General features: G+C 33.9%; 2 protein-coding genes across 3 annotated transcripts; one reads left to right on the top strand and one right to left on the bottom strand.

Annotated features, from left to right (window-relative positions):
* The first annotated feature begins 9499 nt into the window (after positions 1–9499).
* On the top strand, positions 9500–19528 carry LOC120204976. The gene is given in 12 exon segments (XM_039204950.1): positions 9500–9887; positions 10809–10933; positions 15059–15503; positions 15618–15727; positions 15986–16257; positions 16260–16762; positions 16979–17425; positions 17638–17826; positions 17909–18136; positions 18267–18603; positions 18741–18921; positions 19012–19528. Coding segments are annotated over 12 exon segments (3492 nt in total). The 5' UTR covers positions 9500–9713; the 3' UTR covers positions 19493–19528.
* A 1405-nt stretch (positions 19529–20933) lies between these two features.
* On the bottom strand, positions 20934–24232 carry LOC120204977 (serine/threonine-protein kinase SRK2A). 2 transcript variants are annotated; one of them, XM_039204951.1, is made up of 9 exons: positions 23876–24226; positions 23521–23595; positions 23330–23431; positions 22990–23043; positions 22808–22900; positions 22624–22716; positions 22076–22180; positions 21888–21986; positions 20934–21546 (listed from the first exon to the last, which is right to left on the bottom strand). In XM_039204951.1, exons 1-9 carry the CDS (start codon positions 23993–23995, stop codon positions 21226–21228), a joined length of 1062 nt encoding a protein of 353 aa, XP_039060882.1. In that variant the 5' UTR covers positions 23996–24226; the 3' UTR covers positions 20934–21225. The 2 variants fall into 2 exon arrangements, with proteins under 2 accessions (XP_039060882.1, XP_039060883.1); XM_039204952.1 differs by lacking the exon at positions 21888–21986 and having other exon boundaries at positions 23876–24232.
* Between the last annotated feature and the right edge of the window lie 909 nt (positions 24233–25141).

Here is a 25141-nt window from a genome sequence, read left to right as displayed (position 1 = left end):
TTTAGGGTCTTAAGGTACCTTAAAAACACATGATTTATACCTAAAACATGATTTGATTATAAAATCAAAGGTAAACCCTAACCATGCTCAAATATCCAAATCCTAGCAGGTTTTTGAAATTTATGGAAACTTAATACTCTAAAGGATTAGAAATACACCACCTTGCTGATTAAATCCCGGAATTGAGCTCTTTTAGCTAGAAATAATCTTCTACAATGACTTGAATGATAAAACCCCTCTTTTTCTTCCAAATAAAGCCCAAGCTCAAATCTTTACAACTATGTTATTGGGGTTTATTTAGGACGAATTTGAAATATAAAATAGGCTAAAAAAACTTACGCTTTCTATGGCTTGGAGGGGAAGAAGATGGAAAGATAAGATGAGAAATGAAGAGAATGAATAATAAGAAATAAAAGCATTCATCTTTTTAAAAATGGGCTAATTACACTGTTGGTCCCTCTCTATCTTCCTTCTATGCTAAAATCCCCTTTTTATGGCTAATTGGGCCCAAGACCAAATCAATTAAGCCCAACGACTTGAATTATAAATATGCGGGATCCACTTGCCTCTCGGGTAAACCCGAAACTGCTAGCTCGGAATATGGGATGTTAAGAGAAATAATATTCATACGACAAAACATCAACGGTAATCTCAATTCAAATGATATGCAAATGCTCATGCACCCACCCGTACTCCAATCATACCCAGAAGAGAGTGGGTTCCCCAGAACCACACTATTCCAACCCACACCCATATAAGTGGGGTCCTCCACAAAGGCAGAGCCACTGGATCCGAAAAATGATATTCACCCCGTCGAGTGAATGTATTGAACTCCCCCTATCAGAATTCGACCCAATATGATATGCAATGACATAATATCTGATGTCTGATCTGATCTGAATAACAATATTTCATAACAATTATCCAAAGCACATATCCGAGTCAACAACACATTCACAAATAAAGGAAGTACATTCATGTACTGGGTATGACAGTCAAACATACATCACATGGAAAAATATTCTAACTTTCATTTATCTTAGGCAAACTCACAATAAATCATGATTTCAATCATATAATCAACCAACGAAGCAAACAACAATCATACAAATAATTTAGCATCGAATAAAGAGACACACCTCGACAAATAGCTAACGACGGTAATAACATCTACCATGGTCAACTTGAGCAGGAGTTTGATCCAATTGTACCTACGACAATTAATTCAGGTAAATAAATTTCCCAATTTCTAGTGTTTCAATTTGTGGATTTTTCAGTATGTTACAAAAAACAATTCTTCACTTCAACGAACAAGTTCTCCACCTCTTCCACAACATCCCTCCAAGAGGTAATCTTCAGTAATGAACATCACAACAAGAGAGTCATTGTAAATTTTCATATCTCCACCTTCACTGAAGAACTTGTACCCTTTTGAATCTAGGTACCTAAAAAAATTAGATTTCAGCTCAATTATGTAACGTCGCACATTACCAAGTGTTCAAACAATCTCATCGAACATCATAATCTTGATTGTGTCAATACATAGGACAAGGGGTGAGCAAAACTCTACTCGAAAAACTAATTTTTTCGACTCGACTCAAAGTAAATTCAAGTCGTAATTTTATAAACTCGATTCGACTCAAAAAAATTTCAAGTTCAAATTGAGTTGTAAAATACAACTCGATTAACTTAAATTTTTTAGTAATTAGTATATTGATTTTCAAGTTTGAGTTGAAGTTTAAGTCGAGTCCCTCGACTTTATGATATATGTATATCACATATGAAGGAAAAAACATATGTATTGTATATGATTATAAAATATTGTTTAAATTGGAATAAAATAATGTCATAATATTATAAATATTTATAATTAAATTTAAATAGAAACTCGAAAATTTGACTCGACTCGAATTTTATAAACTCGACTCGAAAAAATTTCAATTCAACTCTGAGTTATAAAATAGGACTCGTCAACTCGAATAACTAAAAAAAAATTTGATTCGACTCAATCGAACGATCACCCCTACCTGCGACTTTACAAGGGACATTATTTCCCAAAAACATATCATCTATAGATATAGCTTTACACATCGCAAACTAGTCACAATTAGGACTCGTATGAAAACTGTTACTATAGTCAAGTATCCACTCATCATTTTTTATAGTGTTGTTGTCGGCCGCAACTAGGAGTTCCCTGTTATCGTACTCCTCTATTACACCATCCTCACCAGATTTTCAGAGTTTTGCTCATTGGCTTCTCTTTTAATTTTATTTTATAACTTATAACACTCTTATTTAACATTACCTTTCTTTTTACAAAAGTAACAAGTTTTACCTCGGTTGAAAGATTTTGATTTGTCTTTTTCTATTCTACTAGAAGAACGCTCGCCTTTTCTTCCACTGTTTGAGCTAGTTGGTCCATTCACTATGAGACCCTTTGTCTAGGGCTCAAAACCAGCTACAAGATGTTTCATCTTGTCAAATGAGTGCAGGTCATTGTACACTTCTTCAATGGTGAGTGTTTCACTACTGTACAAGATTTTGTCTCTAAAAGATGAGTAAGAAGGAGGTAACGAACATAGGAGGATCAATTTTAAGTCTTCTTGGTCATACTTCACATCTAAAGGTTTTAGATCAGAGACAGCTTCATTGAATGCAGTCAAGCGCTCTTCAAGAGACAAAACTTCCACCTGCTTGAGCAAATAAAGACGCTACTTTAAGTACAACTTGTTGGTCAACCATTTCTACATGCATAGTTGCTCCAATTTCACCCACAAAGAAGCAGTCGTTTTTTCTTTCAACACATCCTACAAAATTTGATTTGATTAGTGTAAACGAATCTAAGAAAGGGTTTTATGATCCTTACGTTTTTCTTTATTTGTCCATTTTGTTGCCTGCTTCTCATCAAAACATTCTATTGCATCGTCGAGATCTAATTGTTCAAGAACATCCCAAATCTTCACCTACCATAGCGAGCACCTAGTGTTTCGATCCAACAACGGAATATCATACTTCATTGTTTTCATAATCTTGAATCCAAAACTCTGATACCAATTTGTTATAATATAAGAACTATTATCGGGAAAAAAATAATTACAATCGAACATGAACCGAGTGGCCTCTTTGGTAAAGAATTTGTTGTTATTCCTTGAAGACTCAGGTTTCAAGCACCATGAATGATAGGAGTGTGTGTGAGCGTTCTATGTCAAAAATTTGAGAGTTATTTTTGAACAAAAATTGCATTGTACTACCTTAGATTAATAAAAAATACGATTGAAAACAAATAACATTAAGATTTACGTAGAAATACCAAAAAGGAAAAAGCACATGTAGATGATAAGAATTTCACTAATATGAAGGAAGAAAAATACAAGAGGATATTAGAGAAAGAAAACCTAAAATCTAACACTTTACTCTTAGTATCTATCTATATGGATGATACTTGATTACAAACGAAAACTAAATAAAATATAAATCTACTTTAACAAAATTATCTACTTTTAATTAAACTATGATTCTTACTTTTTGAAAATTAAATATTAATTAATTATTGTTAGCTTGAATTCGAATCAAACTCTAACAATACCCAATAGAATGTGATATATAAATTTAATTTGATATTTAATTTTTTAATTAGATATTTAACTTAAAATTTTGATTTGAAATGATATATAAATTTAATTTCATGATTTAAGTGTCAGTTTAGATTAAAAAATCAATTTTAAATATCATATTTAAATTAATAAATCAAGTTGAAGAATGTGATTGGAAAAAAAACTTTAAATATTAAAATTGATCTTTGGAATCAAATGTTGTACTTAATTTGGCTAAAAATTAATATCAAATAAATTATAATTAAATTGTGATATTATATTTTTTTTTCAAAGTTAAAGGCTGATAACGGGCTGTTGATTTATAGTGATGATATTTTTATGATAGGTCCCTTACAAGTTTAGAATTGAAAATGACATTTGTCTAACTCAATGTTGATAGTTTAATAGTAATTTGCATGTTAACAAAATCACTCTCAAAGAAACTGTTTTGAATCCATTTTCCTTAAATGTCTAATAAGATAAATTCAGGATTAAACTATGAGAAGATAAGTTGTTTAATTTTAAATTAAATAGAATTTTTTATTAGAAAAAATTTAGGTTAGTGGTAACTCCCCAGTCCAGAGTCAGTGCATTCCTAGTACTCAATTAGAATTTGCAAAAATTTACAGATTGCACACCAAGAGTGGCGTTGGTAGGATTAGAACTTGACCTTATAAATTCAAATTCTTGAATCCCAACCATCTGTGTCAATCCTCGTTAGCTAAAATAAATAGAATTTTTAAAATGAAATAAACTATGAAATTTAAAAGATATGTGATTTGAAAAGTAATTAAACCAGAAATAGACATCAAGACATAATTTCATTTTAAAACTAAAAATGTCTTAAAATTTAATTAAACTAATAAATTCCAGGAGGGGAAAGGACTTAATTATAATAATTTAAAAATATTAATGATTTAAAAATAATTAAACCATCAAAGGGACCATTGCTTTTAGGAAGCAAGTAAAACAATTGTGGTCTGGGTAAAGTACATAATAAGAAATGAAGACTCCATATTAATGGCTAAAATAAGATTGCTTGCGAAATAGAAAATAGAATAAATCTTCTGGGTAAAGTTTAATTCTTTAAAAAAACATTAATCTTTTCAATAACATAAATTCATAACAATATTTTTTTACATATTAAACTCTAATTAAAAAAAGTTAATATTTGATCAAATTTAGGATTTTTATTATTTTATTTGATAATTATATTGTTCATTTTTTTATGAATTCTATATTAGACTTCAGTAATTAAATAAAATGAATTATATATGTGAACATATTGAACTTTAAGATTAATATGAACAGAAAAAATTATACCGAAATGAAACCAAACACTAAACTTAATTCATAATAAAAATTAGGTTTAAGGGTCATTTTTTCATGTAATAAATCTGATTTATCATTTTAAGATCAATTTAACCTTCAAAATTGTTTAACTGCATCATTTGATGCCCTAAACCCTAATCTCTAATTCTTAAAATCTAAATACTAAGCCCCAACTCCTAACTTAAAAACATAGATAATAGTAAATATTTTAAACATTAATACAATTGAATAATTTCAAAGACTAATACAAAAAAAATTATATAGACGAAAATGATAAATTACTACGTAAGTGAAAGTATACCTTAAACCTAAAAATTAATTATATAACAATCGAATTTTCAAAAGATTATTATATATTGTCAATAACTTTAATTTTAATGCACATCAAACTTGGGATGGGCACGGGTCGGGTTTGGGTCGGGTTTCGGCCCACCCAACTCGACCCAAAAATTTACACCCTTTACTCGATTCAACCCAAAAAATATACACCCTCCACTTGACCTGATTTTTTGAGATAAAATCTAAACCCGACCCAAAATAATAAAAAATATTATTATCAATAAAAATAGGGATTTAATTGAAAAAATAATATATAGAGGGTTATTATTATAATTATCTCTAAATATATAATAAAAATTATATTTTTTCCAAGTCAGGTCATGTACTTTCACCCTAAACCCAAACCCGATTTGACCCGAACATTACCTTTAAAAAACTTGACCCAACCCGATCCAAACCCGAACCCAAATTTTTTTAAAAAAAATTATAACCCAATTGGATCAGATCGAGTCAGAACTCGTCAGATTCAAGTCTCATGTCTATCCTTACATAAAAATATTTCTTTATTATACATTACCAATAACTTTTTAAAAATTATCAATATAATATATATAAGTATATTTAAAGTTAACTTATAGAGCTAATTCAAACAATTGTAAAATAAGTGCTCCCACTTTTTGCTCTACTGAAGTTACAAATTCTTTTGGGCAGTTTTCAAAATTTTTTTCATGCCAACGGTGGTGGTTTAAGTCCTGTCATTTTAGTTTTATTTTATTGTATTTATAATAATACTCTTGGTCATTTTTTAGTAAAAGACATTATGACTATCGGTATTTTTAGACTCTCGGTCAGGTTTTTTATCAATCTTCTTCTCGATTTTTTATCTTCCTTGAATATATGGTTGTTGTTTTCCCGATGCATGGTTCCTCTGTTTGTTTGTAGAAGATGGTTCGTTGGTTATTGCATATATATGTCGGATAAGATTACTGTTAAGGGGAGATCATTTTTTTTTATGTTGGCCATTTTGGTTTTTCTTTAAATTTCTCTCCTCCATGTTTGATGCTCGTAGTTGTTGGTGTGTTCAGTTTATGTGCATCGTTGCTTCACTTGTTAATTGTTTTGTTTATAATATATCTCTAAGCGATCATTGTTATATTTTATTTTCGATAGTCATGATTGTATTTGTTCAGTCTGTAATTGGTAAGACGTTTGTTGATATAACTTTCGATAAATGAAATATTTTAGTTATTTTTTTTTTAAAAGTTAACTTATAGATCACTTGTATTAATAACATTAATGCAATAATTTATAATTTTATTTACTACAATTTTTTGATAAAAAGACATTTTTGATGGCAAAAACTATGACAGCAAAAATTATTTAGATTTGTCAGCTTTCTCCCTCACTTTTGAAATTGTGCTTTATCTGTTAATTCAATATTAATTAGATTCAAAATTTTTTTTATAACAATCGATATTCAATCTATTATTTAATTAATTCGATTAGATATTATAGAGGTAAAAGTTACCCTTCAAACCAGTTTACTCCTGGATCATGATCTACGTGATTTATTTTTTATTTGAAAAAATAGTTTAAAACTTTTGAAATTATGGTTTTGATCCTTATATTATATATAAAATTAAGATTTAATATCTATATTTCAAGTTAGTATAATTTGATATTTTCTTTTAATAATGTCATTGTTTAGAGTTAGTTTGACATTGTTTATAACATCGATTTTAAAAACTGATGCAAAAAAACGTTTTTGAGTTTTTGGGAAATTTTTGTATTACAAAATGTTTTTAAAAAATATATATCTATTTTATATATTATATTATATTATAAAAGCAAAAATAAATTAACGATAAATATAGACAAATAAATAATTTGACTAACAATATTTTTAAAGAAAAATATAAAAAAAATTGAATTTTTAAAATTGATTTTAAAACTCAGGGCCGGTTTGATGTAGCTTTTTAAAAGAAATTTTTGAAAGGGTTGTACAAGCGATTTTTTAAAATTGAATCACAAAAGTGCAGTTTAAAATTTATTATTTCGGATTACTGTTAAAAATGAGTTAGAAAAGGTCAAATATCTATTATAAAAATTATATTGCAAATTAAAAATATATAATTTTTTTATTAAGTTAAAGTGATTACAAATAGTATATGTTTTAAATATTTACAAAACATTTGACGTTGAACGCTCAATCACCTATATTGCAGTTGTTGATGCTAAAACTTGAGACCTCTAGATATAACAATAATTCCTTTAATCAATGAGTAAGTTTGGTTCGTACAAAAAAATATCATTTAAATTATATTTACACTTATATATGAATCATACTCCTATCAATTTAAACTATAATAAATTTAAAAATTATTATTATATATGAATTATCAATTTAAACTATAACAAAAATATTAAAAAATAATTATAATAATATATTTTATATAATTCACTGTCAATATATAAATAATAAATTTTATTTATTTTTAAATAATTAAAATATATTATTATTAAAAGAAAAAAAATTAATTTTTAAGTATATTGGTATTAAATTATTAAAATAAAATGTAAATACATAATTTAGTGGAATCCATGTATTTGTAAGAGTAAAACTATAATTTGTTTTCTAATGCAAAGTTAAAAATGAAAAAACTAGAAATCCTAGTTCTTGCGGGTTGGTTCGAAACTACTGTTTTCACTTTCATTTTTCTTTTTCCATCTTTTACCCGTTTGACATTAATTTTACGTCAAAACGAAATTTTTAGATCAAAGTGCTTAACTTTACCAAATGCACCTTCAAATGAAAAACATTTTTAACTTGAAAAAAATATTTGTTTGATATTATTTATGACTTAATTTAACTAAAAATTACTTTTAAAATAGGGCAAAGGATGCAAATGGTTCCCTTGCTATAGTGTATTACTTTATAGGCCTGTAAATGAACTGAACGTTCAGTGAACCGTTCATGAACCTTGTGGCAGGAAGTTCGTTTATTTATTAAATGAACGAACATGAACAATATTTTACGTTTGTTTAATTAAATGAACGAACACGAACAAATGGCTTGTTCGTTCATTTACATTCGTGAACGTTCGATTATATGTTCGTTTATAATCGTTCATTTATGTTCGAACAGAGGACAAGTTGAATATGTTACGAAGATTATTGAAGTTGTTTGGATTTCAAGAAGATTGTTTTGTTGAACAAATTAACTTTAAGACTTTATTATATTCATATAACTTATTTATGATTTATGTATGTTTTTGTCGTATTCGAACAAATTAACTCTAAAATTGCAGGTTATATTAAAGAATTTTAAGTTGTTATTCTTATTGTTTACTTTTTTTACGTTCATTTATTGTGTTCGAGTAAGTTTTTTTTGTGTTTGTGTTGTTCGTTTATGTTCGTTCGTTTGTGCTCGTTTACGTTTGTTTATGTTCGTTTATCATTTAAATGAACGAACATGAACAAGCTATATTCCTTAATGAACGAACATGAACAAAAAAAAATTTGTTCGTTTATGTCGTGTTCGTTTATGTTCTTTTATTTATTAAATGGACGAACATGAACATACCTCCGTTCGTGTGCGTTCGGTTCGTTTACAGGCCTATTGCTTTATTAAGTCACTTGACTATTAAAAGTTATGAAATGATCCTTCGACTATGGAGTGTTGTTTTGTTGAGTCTCTCAACTATTAAAGGTTACAAAATAGTCACCCAACTATTCATTATGTTCCAAACTCATACTTTTCAGTTAAAAATGAAAGATATTTTGTGTTGAACATTAACTTGTTGACTTTGATATGATAAAATTTGATATCAAAATTTCAAATGATTATCATATCTCATTATGTTAACATTCAACTTAAACAACCGCCAATTTTTTAACAAAAAACGATGGGTTTGAAACATAATGAATAGTCAAATGACCATTTTATAACTTTTAATAGTTGAATGACTCCACAAAGCAACACTCTATAGTTAAAGACTATTTTGTAACTTTTAATAATTGATAAACTTATTAAAACAATACCCTATATTCGAGAGCATTTGTGTACTTTACCCTTAAAAATAATATTAAATACATCTTCTGGCTTAATAGTTAATTAAAAATGCTGACAATTGTTTTAAAAACTACCCAATTCAACTCGACAAAAGTTAATATTAACAAGTATAGGTGCTAAATATCAAATTTATGTATAATATAGGGACACAGACAGAATTTCAACAACTTTATTTTGACAATAATTTCCCACAAACTTAAGAATATAAATAGTAAGTAAAACAAAAAAACAAAACTCTCCCTCTTTAAAAAGCTTTCGAAACAAGAAGTAACAGAACATCAAGAAAAAGGAAAGGACTGTAATTTCTTCTGCATTTCTTTCCTTATTCTTCTCAATCTTCATAATTAATAAGAAATTTGCTTCGCCCGATTGTAAATTTTCCGATTCGTGATTGTTGAACTGTACAGATAGGTTTTTATATTTTTCTTGTGTATATTATGATGCTGGAGACGCCGGAGAGTGGGAGAGCGGTGGCTTTGGAATTTCCGGGGAGCGAGACGCCTTCGCGTGTTCCGAGGAGGATTCGGAAGAGGCTTCTTGCCGAGTGTAAGCCTCCTCCTACTGTAGAAGAAATCGAAGCCAAGCTTCGAGATGCCGATCTTCGTAGACAGGTAACTTGAGTTTTATTTCCGTTTTTTTTTTCAAAAAGTAATTTTTAGGTTCTAATTGATTTTTTTGTAGTATTATTTTTTCATGTTGGTGAACAATTAAAGAGGAAACAATAGAAAGGAGAGATTTTTGAATAAATTTGATTTTAAATAATCATTTTATGAGATACTTAGACGATTAAGGTGATGCTAAATTGGACTAACTGATTTGTTCGGTCGAGATAAGTACTGAGTTTTCTTTTTCTTTATTATATATTTTAGAAAACTCAATGTTCGAAGAGTTTAAGAAGTATCCAGGAAATATCTTTTATCGATTTTTTATGATGAATTTTAAATTATTACTTACCTCTCGAAAAGAGATATACTCTATGACTCTACCTAGTTAAGTGTTGTGTTTAGATTGAGTCATGATTTTTTAAAATAATGAACAAATTACGTAATTTTAGTTTTGCTACATTTCCCCTCTATTTTTCTTTGTTGCTGCTGTTGCCTGTTATTGCTGGTCTCAGTTATCTGGAAAATAGAGTTTATGAATCTATTTTTAATGTTATGGGTCATATTTAAATGAAATCTAAAAGATTTTAGAACGTTAAACTCTTCGTTCATAAAATCTTTGTTCAGAAGTTTGTTACTTTGTGTTAGGTAGACGGGTGGGGTGGGAGTTGTTCTTGCTTGATTTATTTTTTCAGTTTTTGGTACTGCATTGTCGCCTGCAAACTTATCTTTTCTCTTGCAAAGCTTATATATTTCATTTTTGTTTTTGAATAAGTTGTTTAATCACATATTCATTTACTTGCTTTACTAGCTAGCTAAATGCAGTTGACGATCCATTATTGATTATTCTAGACATATTGTAAATGTTCAATTGACATGCACTCCTCTTCACTTTTCCCCCCTTTTGTTGTGGTTGTTCTTTGATTGTAGCAATTCTATGAAAGCCTGTCAAGGAAGGCAAGATCAAAACCAAGAAGCCCCTCTAGATCCTCATCAAACGAGGAAGACCTTGGTCAGCGCCTTGAAGCGAGACTTAAAGCTGCCGAGCAGAAAAGGTGAAGTCAAATCTAGTGTGATGCTTCCTTGATGATTATAAGTTTTTGCGTTCTCATTATTTGCACTTTAGATAGCATTTTTCAGTTATGTATTTTTTTATAGGAATTAGGCGTCATTAAAAAACCCCTTCTTAATTATTGTGTTTTGTAGTACACAATAATCATTGGAAAGGGGAAAAGAGTGCCCAGAATTTTATTGCCAAACATAAGAAATACAACCAAAACCAAACAAACAATACAACAACCACACCAACCCCATTCTCACCAAACCACAACCTCATCTCTCACTAACCTATTCCTGATTTAGCTAAACAGTCAGCTTCCCCATTAATACATCTGTTGATATGCCTAGTAATAACATTAAAATGCAGCACAATCTTTTGAATTTCTCTGACCAAATCAACATAGTGAACCGGGCAAAGTTCTGTTGTTGATCCACTTCAAAGCAAGATAGGAATCACTTTCTAAAATCAGAATCCCCATATCCCTCCAAACTGAATCAAAAAACAATTCTAACCTGCTTTGATCGCAAAAATCTCAGCAAGAATCGGAGGACAAGGTCCTGTCGCTCTAGAGAAGAAAACCAACTTCTTATTATCAACATCCCTTAGGACTCCTCCAATACCACTGCTTCTCCAGTCATAAGTAACAGCCCCATCAACATTCATCTTAAAATAACTCGAAGGAGGCAAACGAAACTTAGAGGGGGAACGATGCACATCCGCCAAGGTTAAGTCACCCACAAGGATGTCAACCTGAATAGATAAGTCCTTGTTTTTAGCCAAGAACCATGAAGCCACCCTATACCTCACCAAAAGGAATAGATTAGCTTTATCCATCTTGCCATTCTCAAACACTATCTGATTCCTGCAAATCCAGACAGTCCACAAAAGGACTCCCGGTAGAAATTGCCAAATAACCGAGTTAGGTCTTAGTTCCAACCATGAAAGCAAGAACCCTTTAGGATTATTGGGTAGTATTGAAAAAACATTCCACAAACGAAGGTATTTTACCCAAATCTCCCAAACTTGCTCGTAAGAAAAGAATAAGTGACTCACCGATTCAGGTTCCACTCCACAAAACACGCAATTTGGGTTCTCGATACCTTTGACACCTCAATAAAACAGATTTGACAGCCAACTTCTGATGAATAATTTGCCAAAGAAATACCTCCACTTTAGGTGGAACTAACCCCTTCCACACAATCTTCGACCAGGAAGCATCTGACTCGGATAAGCTTGAAATTATTCTAGAACATGAATGAACCGAAAACACCCCATCACCATTTCCTTTCCAAGCATAGTTGTAAAAAGCGCGCTGGAGGCGCAAAAGCGCAGAGGCTCACTGAACGGGGCTTTTTCAACACTGAAGCGAGGCACGTAGCCTAGGCGCAGCGAGGCTCTGAGGCGCAGTCGAGGCGCAATTGAGGCGCGATGTGGGCTTAAAACCTTGTAATTATTACTGCAGGGCCTTCTCTCCTATGGGCCGACCCCCTAAAACCCTCAATTGACTGTCAATCGGCCTTTAATCCACACATACTAACCTATCGATCGGCCGCTTCCTCCTTTTCTTCGACTGGCGATTGCAACGTTGAACAAGACAGCAACAACACTTCGATTAATCGATTCACACATTCAATTCTTCCCATAAATGATTCTGCTCTTTGATTGATCCTTCGATTTATACGGATGAGGAGGAAGATGATGACATACCACTTGACGATGATGATGAGGATGAGTTTGATGTTTGATGATGATTATCAGTGATTTATTTGATGTTTCGTTTATGCATGTTGGATGTTTTTGTTAAACTTAGTACTTGATTATACTTGTTGATAACTTTTATGACGTTAGATTGGTATTTTGAGTTTGAGAATGAACTCTATTGAAGCTTAATATTGGGTATCTATGATATTTGAGTTTGATTGCATTAATATATACATGTATTATAATTTTTTGGATATCATGCGCCTTGCCTTCGTGAATCCCGCGCCTTTCATGCGCCTCCCGCCTCAAGGCTCCAGGACACTTTGCGCCTTGATGTGCCTTTAGCCTTTGATAACTTTGTTTCCAAGCATAACAATCTTCACCCTTCATCAAAGGACAAAACTTTTCCAACAAAACCATCATTTCCATCCATTATTCAAATTCACTGTCCATTAAATCCCTCCTAAGCTGAAAATCCCACACCCACTCCCCATTACTAATACACCCAAAATCAGCCACAACCCCATCCTTATTAACCGACAAAGCAAATATCCTTGAAAATTGAGTCTTCAAGGGAGAGTTTCTAATCCATGTGTCATGCCAAAACCTAATTGAATCTCCTTTTCCCACCTGTAACACTAGGTGATTTCGAAAACATAACCCAAACGTGTCATTCAACCGATAGTTATTTAATACACTTTCCAAATCCAAGACGCACTGGGAGGCAAATTAACATGCAAAACAATAGATCTCCTATCAACATTATACCTGGAACAGATCATTTTCTTCCACCAAGAATCCTTCTCACTACCAAACTTCCAAACCCATTTGCCCAAGAGAGCCCTATTCCGTAGCTTTAGATCCGAAATACCCAGTCCCCCAAATTCTTTATTTTTACAAACAATAGTCCAATTAACCCAGTGGATCCGTTTCTTCTCTGCCGATGATCCCCAAAAGAAATTGACCATTAAAGATTCCAGTTTTTTCTGAACAACCACTGGCATTTTGAAAAGCGACATATAGTAATTAGGTAGTGCATTCAAGATTGATTTTATTAAAACTGCCCTTCCTACGATAGATAAAGAACCTGATTTCCAGCCTACAAGTTTCTGATAAAACTTATTCACAATCGGTTCCCAGAGATGAATAGAATTTCTCCTTGCTCCCAAAGGTAACCCCAGATACTCCGTCGGAAAAGAGCCTCGTAAACAACCTATAGAGCTTGCCCATTCCCCGACAATTTGATCTTGTAAATTAATACCAAAAATCCTGCTCTTTAACAGATTCAGCTGCAGCCCTGTACACAACTCAAATACAATCAAAACCCTCTTAAGATTTTCCAATTGACCTTTATAGGCTTTGCAAAAAATTATCAAGTCATCAGCAAATTGTAAATGAGAAAGCGTTACTGATGAATTATCGCAGCCTATCTGAAAACCGTCGAACAACCCCAACACTATTGCTTTAGAAAGCAAAAGATTCAGAAATTCACCCACAATATTAAACAGAAGCGGGGATAAAGAACATCCTTGTCTAAGCCCCCTAGAAACTTTAAAGCTTTTTGTAGGAGAACCATTGACAAGACCTGAAATTGAAGTTGAATTCAAACATTTTAATATCCAAGACCTCCATCTTTGACCGAACCCCATACACTCCATAATTTTGATTAAGATATCCCAATCTACAGTATCGTAAGCTCTCTTAAAGTCACTTTGAACACAATACCTTCCCTTCCTTTCCTCCTCCAATAATCAATGCCTTCATTAGCTATTAAAGAACAATTACAAATCTGTCTCCCCGGGATGAAAGCAAATTGAGAATGACCAATCAACCCACCTATGCACATCCTTAACCTTCTTGACAAAACTTTAGACAAAATTTTGTATAATCCCCCTACCAAACTTATTGGTCTATAGTCTTCAATGCCAACCAGATTCGACTTCTTTGGAATTAGAGTAATAAAAAATGGTTCACACCCTTTCCAAACTTCTTCCCATCATAGAAATCTTTGAAAAACTTCTGAATATCTCCTTTCAAAACCGGCCAAAATTTCTTGAAAAAGCCCGTATTCAATCCATCCGGACCCGGAGCTTTGTTACTATCCGATGACTCTATTGCCTCCCAAATTTCCTCCGCAGAGAAATTCCTTTCTAAAAGTGCGACTTGATCCTCCGAGAGCCTATTAAAATTCAGGTTTTCAGTTATGTATTCAAAGCCCGATGTGATCATTTTTTTGTTTCCCAAGGTTTTTTCGTGTTATTTGTTTGTACTGCTGTTATGTTATATATGAATTTTAACAGCGTGGGAATTATCTTAGAACATCTTTTCAAGGGATATAACAAATTCTTATTCTGCTTTGGCTTTGATTTTTTTTATTTTTTTTAACAATTTGAAAGCTCACTAGCTGGTAAATCAATAGGTTGAGCATTTTGGCAAAGGCTCAGATGCGCCTGGCAAAGTTAGATGAACTACGGAAAGCAGCAAAAACTGGGGTAGAAATGCGTTTTGAGAAGGAACGTGAGAAGCTTGGCACAAAAGTTCAGTCACGGGTTCAGCAGGCAGAGGCTAATAGAATGCTTATCTTTAAAGCCTACAGCCAGAGGAGGGCAACTCTAAAAGAGAGACTGTCACAATCATTATTACGGAGGACGACTGGAGAAAGTAAATACAAGGAGCGTGTCCGTGCTGCTCTTCATCAAAAGCGTGCAGCTGCTGAGAAAAAGCGTCTGGGACTGCTTGAAGCAGAGAAGAAGAAAGCACGTGCTAGATTTTTGCAAGTTTGGAGAGTGGCTAGGTCTATCTCTTATCAGCGTGAGGTTGAAAGGAGGAGAATGATAGACCAGTTAGAGAACAGACTGCAAAGGGTATGCATTTTCTATTAATTGTATGATTCTCCATCTTCAAGTGCAAATGTGTGTTTTCCCCTTTTATATTTTATTGAATATATTATTTGTCTCTTATTAATTATTGATAAATAGGCGAAGAGGCAAAGAGCAGAGTACTTGAGGCAGAGAGGAAGACCACATAAATCTGTTCAAATGAACTGTACCGTGAAGCAAGCTGATCTGCTTTCTAGAAAATTAGCAAGGTATATTACCAACACTTCCTAGTTGAGCATTTGATTTATTTGTTTCATGGACTACACATGCTTGGTATGGTTTAGTATCTGTTGTTGGGATCTTCAAAGTGTCTTTCAAAGATAATATTTTGTTATGGTAGATAACATTTTATTAGGGATGATTGCAAACTCATGTTTGTCAAAAGATTTCATGTATAAAGTTTGGGTCAATACATAAATGGCTAAAGCTATTAATGTCCTGGTATCTAATTCTTTTGTATTGTTCAGGTGCTGGAGGTGGTTTGTTAGGCAGAGAAAAACTACTTTAGACTTGGCAAAAGCCTTTGATTCATTGAAAATCAATCAGAATTCTGTTAAATCAATGCCATTTGAACAACTTGCTCTTCTGATTGAATCAGTTAGTACCCTTCAAACTGTGAAAGCTTTTCTCGACCGAATTGAGAGTCGCATTAAGGCCTCTAGGGAAGTTGGCGTCACTGATCATCTATCCAGTTTGGATAACATTGACCATCTTCTTAAAAGAGTTGCTACTCCGAAGAAGACACACCCAGGACCTCTGTGAGAGGCAGAGAGGCTAAGAGAGTGGTCTCTGGGAGGCAGGCTGCCAAAACTCTTACTAAATCATCAAGGTATCCTGTCAGACTATTTCTTTGTGCACACATGATTTTGGGCCATCCTGAGGCTGTTTTAAGTGGTCAGGGAGAGCGAGAGATTGCTTTGGCGAAGTTTGCAGAAGCCTTTGTTCGAGAGTTTGAGTTGTTGGTAAAGATTGTTTTAGATGGTCCCATACAGAGTTTTGATGAAACCGAGACAGCGTTATGTAAACGTTTGACGTTCAGGTCACAGCTCGCCGCATTTGATAAAGCATGGTGCTCTTACCTGAGTTGTTTTGTGGCATGGAAGGTCAAGGATGCTCAATCATTGGAAGAGGACTTGGTAAGAGCAGCTTGCCAGCTCGAGCTCTCTATGATTCAAAAGTGCAAGTTGACTCCAGGAGGAGATAACACGGCTCTTACTCATGATATGAAGGCTATTCAAAGACAGGTCTCACTATCTCACTGTTGGTCTTTTCTTGATATCTTGAAAATCCATGCAAATTTGAAAATACGCTCTAATGAGTTTGACTACACTTAATGATTTATCAGACCTTTTAACTATAAATTAATTCCCTTTGGTTCAAAGTTTAAAATATAATAAAAGTAGCTGCCTTCTGTTTACATTTTGTTGCAGAGGATCCTTATTGAATATTTTATAAAGCAGGTTATGGAAGATCAAAAGCTTTTAAGGGATAAAATGCAACATTTGTGTGGAGATGCTGGAATTGAACGAATGGAATATGCATTATCTGAAACACGGACTAAATTTTTTCGAGAAAGAGAAAGTGGGAACCCAATTACGCCCTCTCTATCTCCAAGCACAGATGGTTCTCCTAGTTCTTCTACTGATGGAACATACAATAGAAGTGATCTGGCTCAGATGTCAAACCATGTTGTCCGCTCTCTGTTTAAGGAAGATGAAGTTGGCATATCTCAATCCAGAAATTCCAGTTCCTCTGTGCCTAGCAGCAGCCATTCAGATGCTCAGTTAGGTTCTATTGAAAAGCAGCTGGTCACTGAGAATGAATTGATTGTTAATGAATTTCTTCATGAAAAGTGCGGCTTGGTTGATAGCTTCAGTGTCACCGACGAAGATCAGAACGGCATAAAGGTTTGTGCATGTCTTATTATTATGGTTATATGTGATAGAAGATGGTGACACTCGGAATCATCTTTAGGATTTTTGGCGCTTATGCAAGCTGCATAACTATTATGATGGGTTTGATGTGATTTTATGAATATTCAAGTATAGGAACTTGCCTTAGAATCTGTCATTTTCTTGGCTGCCATGCTCGATACTTATATTGGAAATATGTTTTGCAGGCAAAGATAAGAGAAACAATGGAGAAGGCTTTTTGGGATGGGATCATGGAATCCATGAGACAGGATAAGCCCAATCATGACCGAGTTATTGACCTCATGAAGGAAGTCAGGGATGAAATTTGTGAGATGGCTCCTCAGACTTGGAGAGAAGAAATAATTGATAGTATAGATCTAGAAATTCTCCCCCAGGTACTAGTATCCCTTTATTATTTCCACTTTGGTATTCTCGTCTATTAAGCCCTAATTATTTAACTTTCTCCCCCATTCAAAGGTGCTGAAGTCAGGCAATATGGACATTGTTTATCTTGGAAGGATTCTAGAGTTTGCATTGAGCACTTTGCAGAAGCTCTCCTCTCCAGCCAATGATGATGAAATGAAGGCTTCTAACCAGAGGTTATTGAAAGAGTTAGCTGAGATATGTGAAGCCAAAGACAAGCAGAATCATTCTCCTGCCCTTGCAATGATCAAGGGTCTACGGTTTGTCCTAGAGCAGATTCAGGTATTCTTTCTTTGTATCTTTATTTATTTTCTACTTGATAGAATGATTTTTTCATGTATCACTCTGAAGGCGCTGAGTTGGGAAAGAATTTATTCTTTCTACTAATGTGTAATATGCATTCTCTTGACAGGATCTTAAGCGGGAGATAAGTAAAGCTCGTGTAATGATGATGGAGCCATTGTTAAAGGGACCTGCTGGTTTGGCTTACCTTCGGAGAGCTTTTGCGAACCATTATGGGTCTCCTTCTGATGCTCGGTCATCTTTACCGTTGACAATTCTGTGGCTTTCATCTGTATGGAGTTGCAAAGATCAAGAGTGGGGAGAACACGAAAATTCTATGTCAACTTTGAAGGCCCAGGATAGTTCAGGTCGGGACCTTCTTACTCCCGATACGCTTAAAACTGGTGGAAGCTACAATTCATCGAATGCAAGCCAAATGACATTTTCCAACTCGTCTAAAGTTATAGGTTTGAATATGAAACTGTTCAACAAATCATTTGAAGCTAAGTTTAAGCATGTACAAAAATATGAACTATTCAGAAATTCAGAAGGCTAGTATGCAATCGTTTTTAATCTACTGGTGATCCTTATTTTATTTGGTCAGATCAACTACCAGAATGCAAGGGAGAGCAAGTTGATAAAGTGGTGAGGCTTGGTTTGCTGAAGTTAGTGAGTGGAGTTGCCGGTCTAACTTCGGATGCTCTGCCAGAAACCCTTATGCTTAACCTTTCTAGATTGAGGGGTGTTCAGGCTATAATTCAGAAGATAATTGTTATATCCACAAGGTATTTGGGTGATTGATTTCTTGCTAAAAATGTTATTGTAGCTTTCTAAGAGGGAACAAATGATCTAATATCTGATTTTTGCACATGCAGCATTCTTATTTGTCGCCAAATTTTCTTGAGCGAGCAAGTAGTAGCCCCTACTGAAATGGAAACCAAAATATCAAGTTGCACCGAGCAGCTCTCAGAGCTCTTAGACCGCATCGATGATGTTGGAATCGAAGGGATTGTTGAAACAATCAGCGGGTTCTCAAAAGTAACAGATGACGAGAAGGTTCAAACAAGGAAAGTAATGATGGCCAGGATGCTAGCAAAGAGCTTGCAAGCTGGGGATGCGGTGTTTGAAAAGGTATGGCGTGCTATTTATTTAGCTTTTAGAGGGGTTGTGTTTGGGGGGAGTGGTGTATATGGTAGAAAGTTGGTGGAAATCGCTCTCCGGCAAGTCGGAGCTGGATCAGGTGCAGGTTTACTGTCCGAAAGGGTAGTGAAAGCGGCGGAGGTGCTGGTTGTTGCAGCCACGGTTTCTGTCAGCGTCCATGGGCCATGGTATACAACCTTGATGGGTAACATGTGATTGAATTTGTAGATTTGTGAAAGAAAAAAAAAGTTATTAAATGAAATGACTCTCCCAGGTGTAATCTTGTGTTCTAATAAAAAACATGTTAAAAAATAATTGTTTCTTATATAATTATTTCGATTCAACATCGCGTACATAATCAAGATCATCAAAATCCAGGTCGTGATCGGCAGGGCATTGATCACTATCATTTGTATCGTCCTTTCAACTGTCCTTTTCTTGGATTGGCCGGTGCTTCTGGCAAAGGCATCCTCGTTGTCATCTGCATTTGCATTCGGAGCAGTTACATCTCTTCTCCTCTTTCCCGAATCATTACTGATGTCACTGCCGATTATCTTTTTTGTGGTGTTCGTTGATGGTAGCTTCAACGGTTTCCAATGATCTATCTCCATGATTACTTACCTAAGGCCCTAAAATGAGATTGAAACATCTTTTTGGACTTGTCATATAAATGTTAAATATGAGCTAAAATGAAGAGTTCTTCTGTTAACTGCATATTCAACTTACTTCCCAATGCCATTGATCTCGCGGAGTTCTTCCTTTGTTTTTGCAACTCTTTTGCTTATTTGCTGCAGGGTAGATTATGAAAACTGTTCGCCTGTTGATCTTACTAGTTCAACCTACCAATGCAAGAAGTGATATGAACAAATTGAAAGTATAGGTTGATATTACAAGCATGTATAATGTCAAAAAATACCTCTTAACATTTTATTAAAAAGTCACTTTAGTTCTCGTTTTTTTTAAGCACTTTTACTCGCAACATTTCATTTTGGGAGAAAAATGCTCCTATGTGGATGGAAACTTTTAGTTAGCAATCGTCCAAAATAAATGATTTTTTATCTTAAAATAAAACGTTGAAGACTAGAATGCTCCAAGAAAAATGAATAAGGGATAAATTGACTATTTGATCGAACGTTAAGAGTCTTTTTATCCTAAATGCTCTCAAAAAATAAGGGTCAAACTAATCATTTTGATGAAAGAGGCTAATTTTAGTATTATCCCTACAAACAAAGACAGGAGGAAAATGCAACAGGAAAGCAAAATTCTGTCCAACCAGTTGTTTTGCTATAACTGTGGCATCCGTATCAACAGAACAATATCGCTAATGCAATTGATACAGGATAATAGTTTCAATCTGAGACTTTTAAGAAGAATAATATCGCTAATGCAATTGATACAAAGTAACTGTTCGAATCTTATTTACCGTTTTACTATTGAGATTACTCGATTGAGTTTGAAAATATAATAATTCAAATATATGAAAAAGAAAATAAAAAATAAACGTATTTGACACTTGCAACAATATCTAAATAACACACGGGAAGAGTCGATGTAACATGTAAACCGGAGACGACAGGAACAAGAATAATATATAAATGCTGGTTTTTAACATTTTAATGAGTCCCGTCATAACATTTTATGGAAAGAAATCAACTTCCAAGACTCGCATATCTTCCATTATACTTACTCTAAAAGTACAGACCATTAATAACCCACAACTATGAAGTTGATCCGATTCAGGTAGGCTTCAAAACCCAGTAGTTCCAACTTCCAACATCAGTACCAACACACCCTAAACAATCATACTAAGGACTGCACAAGCTTCTTCTTGCCCAAGACACTACTTTACAGATTGATTATTCAACATCAGGTCTTAGGTAGAAACGACATCAATATAAACACGAGACTGAACGCAGAAATCCAATTGAAAAGCCATATACTGCTAATGTTCAAGAGACATGAACTTCTCCACTAGCATGTACCTCCTTTACTGTCTTCTCATACTCGTCTTCTTCTTCCTCCTCCTGCTCCGTATCTTCTTCCCTTGCATCCCCATCTTCTTCTCCACCCCAGCCAAAGCCTCCAATAGACCGTGATACTGGAGGAGCTGCTTTAGCCTCTTCAACTATTTTCATGATTTCCTCAACACTTTGAAGGGAGAAAGTTGGATTTTCTTTCCTGTAATAGGAAGCTTGAGCTGCCTCCGTCAGTTCCCTGGGCAAGTTCTTCAAAAACCATGGATGGCTCTTGATATCTTTGATGGTGATTCTCTGTAAAAACACAAGCTAAAACAGTGAGACCCAGAGGGAGAAAGCGAGAAAGGAAAGCAAGCTTGTCCAGGATGATGGATGGATGGATGACAGGTAACTATAGGCAACCATTACAAGGATGGCAATATAGAAATGGGGATGACTTGTTTTACATGCACAAGTAGAAGACAGCACATACATGCATTGTGCTTTAGCACATGAAAGAAAGTGGAGAAAACACACGCACAGATACATGTATAGCAAGATTCCTATGATGCCAATAACCACCATAGTAAAAAGAAATTACTGGAGAACAAACATTTTTCTGTATGTTGAACAAGTTCTGTAACAACAATTCATACCCTGGAAGGGCTAGCAACAAATATGCGAGAAAGGAGATGTTTGCAATCTTGAGATATGTGAACGTAGTCCGGTATTTTGTATTGAACCGACATTATTCTCTGCAACAGATAAAAGAACATAAGAAATCAAAAAGACAAAGGATGATTGAGAGTAGTTAAAAATGGATGGTCAGAAGGATGTAGCTTACACTAATAGTTTTCCTAAAATTTTTTGGATCTTCCTGGTCCTCGAATGGGTAAGCACCAACCAACATAACGTAAAGAGTCACTCCACATGACCATACATCTGCCATCTGGAAAAGGAATGCAATCCTAAAATTAATCAGAAACAGAAAATGAAAGGACTATCTATCTCTGCTTTAGAAAGACTTACTAAAACCCAGACCATGGTTTCTCTTTTCCAAATATCACAGATGCTATTGTTTTCATGATCGTTAAAATGAAAACTTCATCATAAAGAGGCACTTCCTGTAATAATGCAGTACTAGTAGATATCCAACCAATTGATAAATATTCTGAGAAAGTAATCTTTAACCAAGTTTATAATCAGCCTCGACAATTCTTAAAATATTACCAAGTAACATCAGTCGATCATTAGGACATTACGTAAAGGCATCAACTACTCCATCAGAAAACTAATTAGCATAGGCACAAAACCATAACTGAAAAAACCTAGTCTGATAAACAAACCACTAACAACAATTTTTGAACGAAAGTAGATAAAAGGCTAAATTACCTTGCCATCATATTCTCTCCGAGAAAGAACTTCTGGTGCAATATAAGCTGGAGTACCAACCGTTGACTTGGGTCTTGAATGCAGCAAAGATGACTGAAAGGGGTGGAAGGAAGCATCTAAAACAACAAAAATCTTGACATGCATTGGGTTATGCTTACTGTAATAATCCTATTTCCAGTATTACCTTCGAGTAACCAAAATCACAAATTTTCAGCCGAGGAGCAGGGCTCCCATCCAACAAGGTATTCTCTAACTTCAAATCTCGATGGCATATTTGCTGAAAGTCAAAACAGGTAAAATATGAGAAGCTTGCCAAAGAAAAAGACAATTGTGACATCTTGTGATAGAATGTTAAATCTTAGTTACCATGGCATGACAATAGCTAACTCCTGAGATCAGCTGCTGGAAAAAATATCTGGCCTGAAAACAAAAGACATTAGACAGTTAGCTTTAGTGGAAAACTCAAAAACACCGAGCATCCCACCTCTTACTTGGACAGTAATGCATGATTATTTGATGATGAGACATTCCATCTCATACCAGTTTCTATATCAATTGAAAGGGTAAAAGGGAACATAACAAATGCAGCCGGCAACAAGTAAAAGAGAATTCAAACTAAAGTGAACATCAGCAATCCCCCACCCTTTTTTTTTCCTTTTTGCATAACATCTATTTAATAGGTAACACTTTCATGATCGACGCTGACCTCATCTTCACTAAACCTTCCAGCGTTGCAAATTCGCTCAAAGAGTTCACCACCAGCTGCATACTCCATCACAATTGCAAGATGTGTAGGGGTCAAAACAACCTGCAAATTAAAAAGGAGAAGAAAAAAAACGTTAAATCAAGAACATTAATGTAAAGGAAACAAAAAGGAAGAGCATAACTTTAGAGTACCTCTTTGAACCGAATTATGTTTGGATGACGAAGGGATCTATGATTTATTATTTCTCTTGCCACATTCTCGTCGATCTATCACAAAATATAAAATGTACCAAATTCGCAATTTTCTTCAAATACAAAAACAATAATAATTAAATAAATAAATAAGAAAACATTAAATTCAACTGCAAAATTCAATCTCTATGAAACTATCGGCAATCATTTCCTTTAAAAAGTAAATACTAATTTTCCCAAATAAAAAAAATTCCTACATACACACCATACATGAATGCGTAACACAAATAAATATGTGCAAATGCATCACATAAATATTAAAAATAAAATAAAAACAAATTAAGGAGAAGGGAACCTTATGGCCACGATCGATATACTTCATGGCGACGAGTTCTTTGGTTTCCTTGTCACGCATCAGCCGGGCTACCCCAAAGTTGCCAGATCCTATGTCTTTCACCAGCTCGTACTTCTCCATCTTCTTTATTCTTTTTTTATATATATAACAAATAAACCAGATTAATCAAAACCCTAACTCAATTATTCAGAAATCGAAGCACGCAACAATTTATACGCAACACATTACAAACCGAAACTGGTAGCGGCGGAGGTGGTGGAAGTGTAGGCGGAGGTGGAGATTTGGAGAGATTTGAAGGAAAAGTAAAGAATATGGAATTTTTGAAGTCTGGAAAGGCAGCAACAAAATCAGGGCTTCACGAAGGGAGGAGAGAGAATAATTTAGAGAGAATGATATCCCACTACTGCTCCCTTTGGTTTGATTCTATGCGAGCACATCATGAGATATCTTCCCTTGAATTCGCTATGATTGAATTTTGATCAACTTTGATCATCGTTTTAGGATGTAAATGAGCCGAGTCGAGTTCGAGTATTGTTGAGCTCGATTCGACTTGAAAACTCTGAAATGGAGCTCGACTGGACTCAAAAACTCCCGAGCTTAAAATTTTCAAACTCGACTCGAACTCGAAATCCTGAACTGAAGCTCGTGAGCAGCTCGAAAAGGCTCGAAAAAAAAAAATCTTAAACTTAACTCGATTGAAACTTCAAACTCAAACTTGAACATGAAGATTAAATACATGAAAATCTTACTGTATTTTAAAAAAAATCAATACATAAATATTAATATTATTAATAATTTATTTAAAAATAAAATAAAATCTTAATATATTATATTTTCGAGTTGTTCGCGAGCTTTTCGAGCCGAATATCGAGTAACTTGTTTCGGCTCGTTAAAAACTCGAGTCGAGCTTGAGCTCGAATCAAATCCATTTAATCCGAGTATTTATCGAGCTTTAATCGAATCGATCTCGAGTAGCTCGCGATCTATCTCGTCTCATTTACAAATCTAATCGTTATCTCAAAATGATGATGAATTTTGTGCAAATATTTTAGGTAAAAAATATTTTTTTTAAAAATTATAAGTAGAGCACAAAAATTTGTATATAAATATGTGAATTTTGGATTAATTTTAGTTAAAAAATATGTGGGCTCAGGTTCACGGGCTACTCGTATAACTCGCGGCTCGTGCGGGCTTCGGACTTCAAAAAATAAAGTTCGTTTAAATTGTGAGTTTATTAGCCCGAACCGTTAAACTCGTGGGTTTAAT

The sequence above is a fragment of the Hibiscus syriacus genome, unplaced genomic scaffold, assembly GCF_006381635.1.
Source record: "Hibiscus syriacus cultivar Baekdansim isolate YM2019G1 unplaced genomic scaffold, ASM638163v2 tig00011761_pilon, whole genome shotgun sequence".
Lineage (NCBI taxonomy): Eukaryota > Viridiplantae > Streptophyta > Magnoliopsida > Malvales > Malvaceae > Hibiscus > Hibiscus syriacus.
This window is presented reverse-complemented; position numbering and strand designations above follow the sequence as displayed.

Excerpts from the sequence above, each read along its gene's own strand:
- LOC120204977 (XM_039204951.1), bottom strand. The coding sequence starts at position 23,995 with ATGGAGAAGTACGAGCTGGTGAAAGACATAGGATCTGGCAACTTTGGG. Across the intron at positions 23,596-23,875 it reads ATATCGATCGTGGCCATAAG|ATCGACGAGAATGTGGCAAG; the intron begins GTTCCCTTCTCC and ends ATTTTGTGATAG. Across the intron at positions 21,987-22,075 it reads ATTTTAGGAAAACTATTAGT|AGAATAATGTCGGTTCAATA; the intron begins GTAAGCTACATC and ends TATCTGTTGCAG.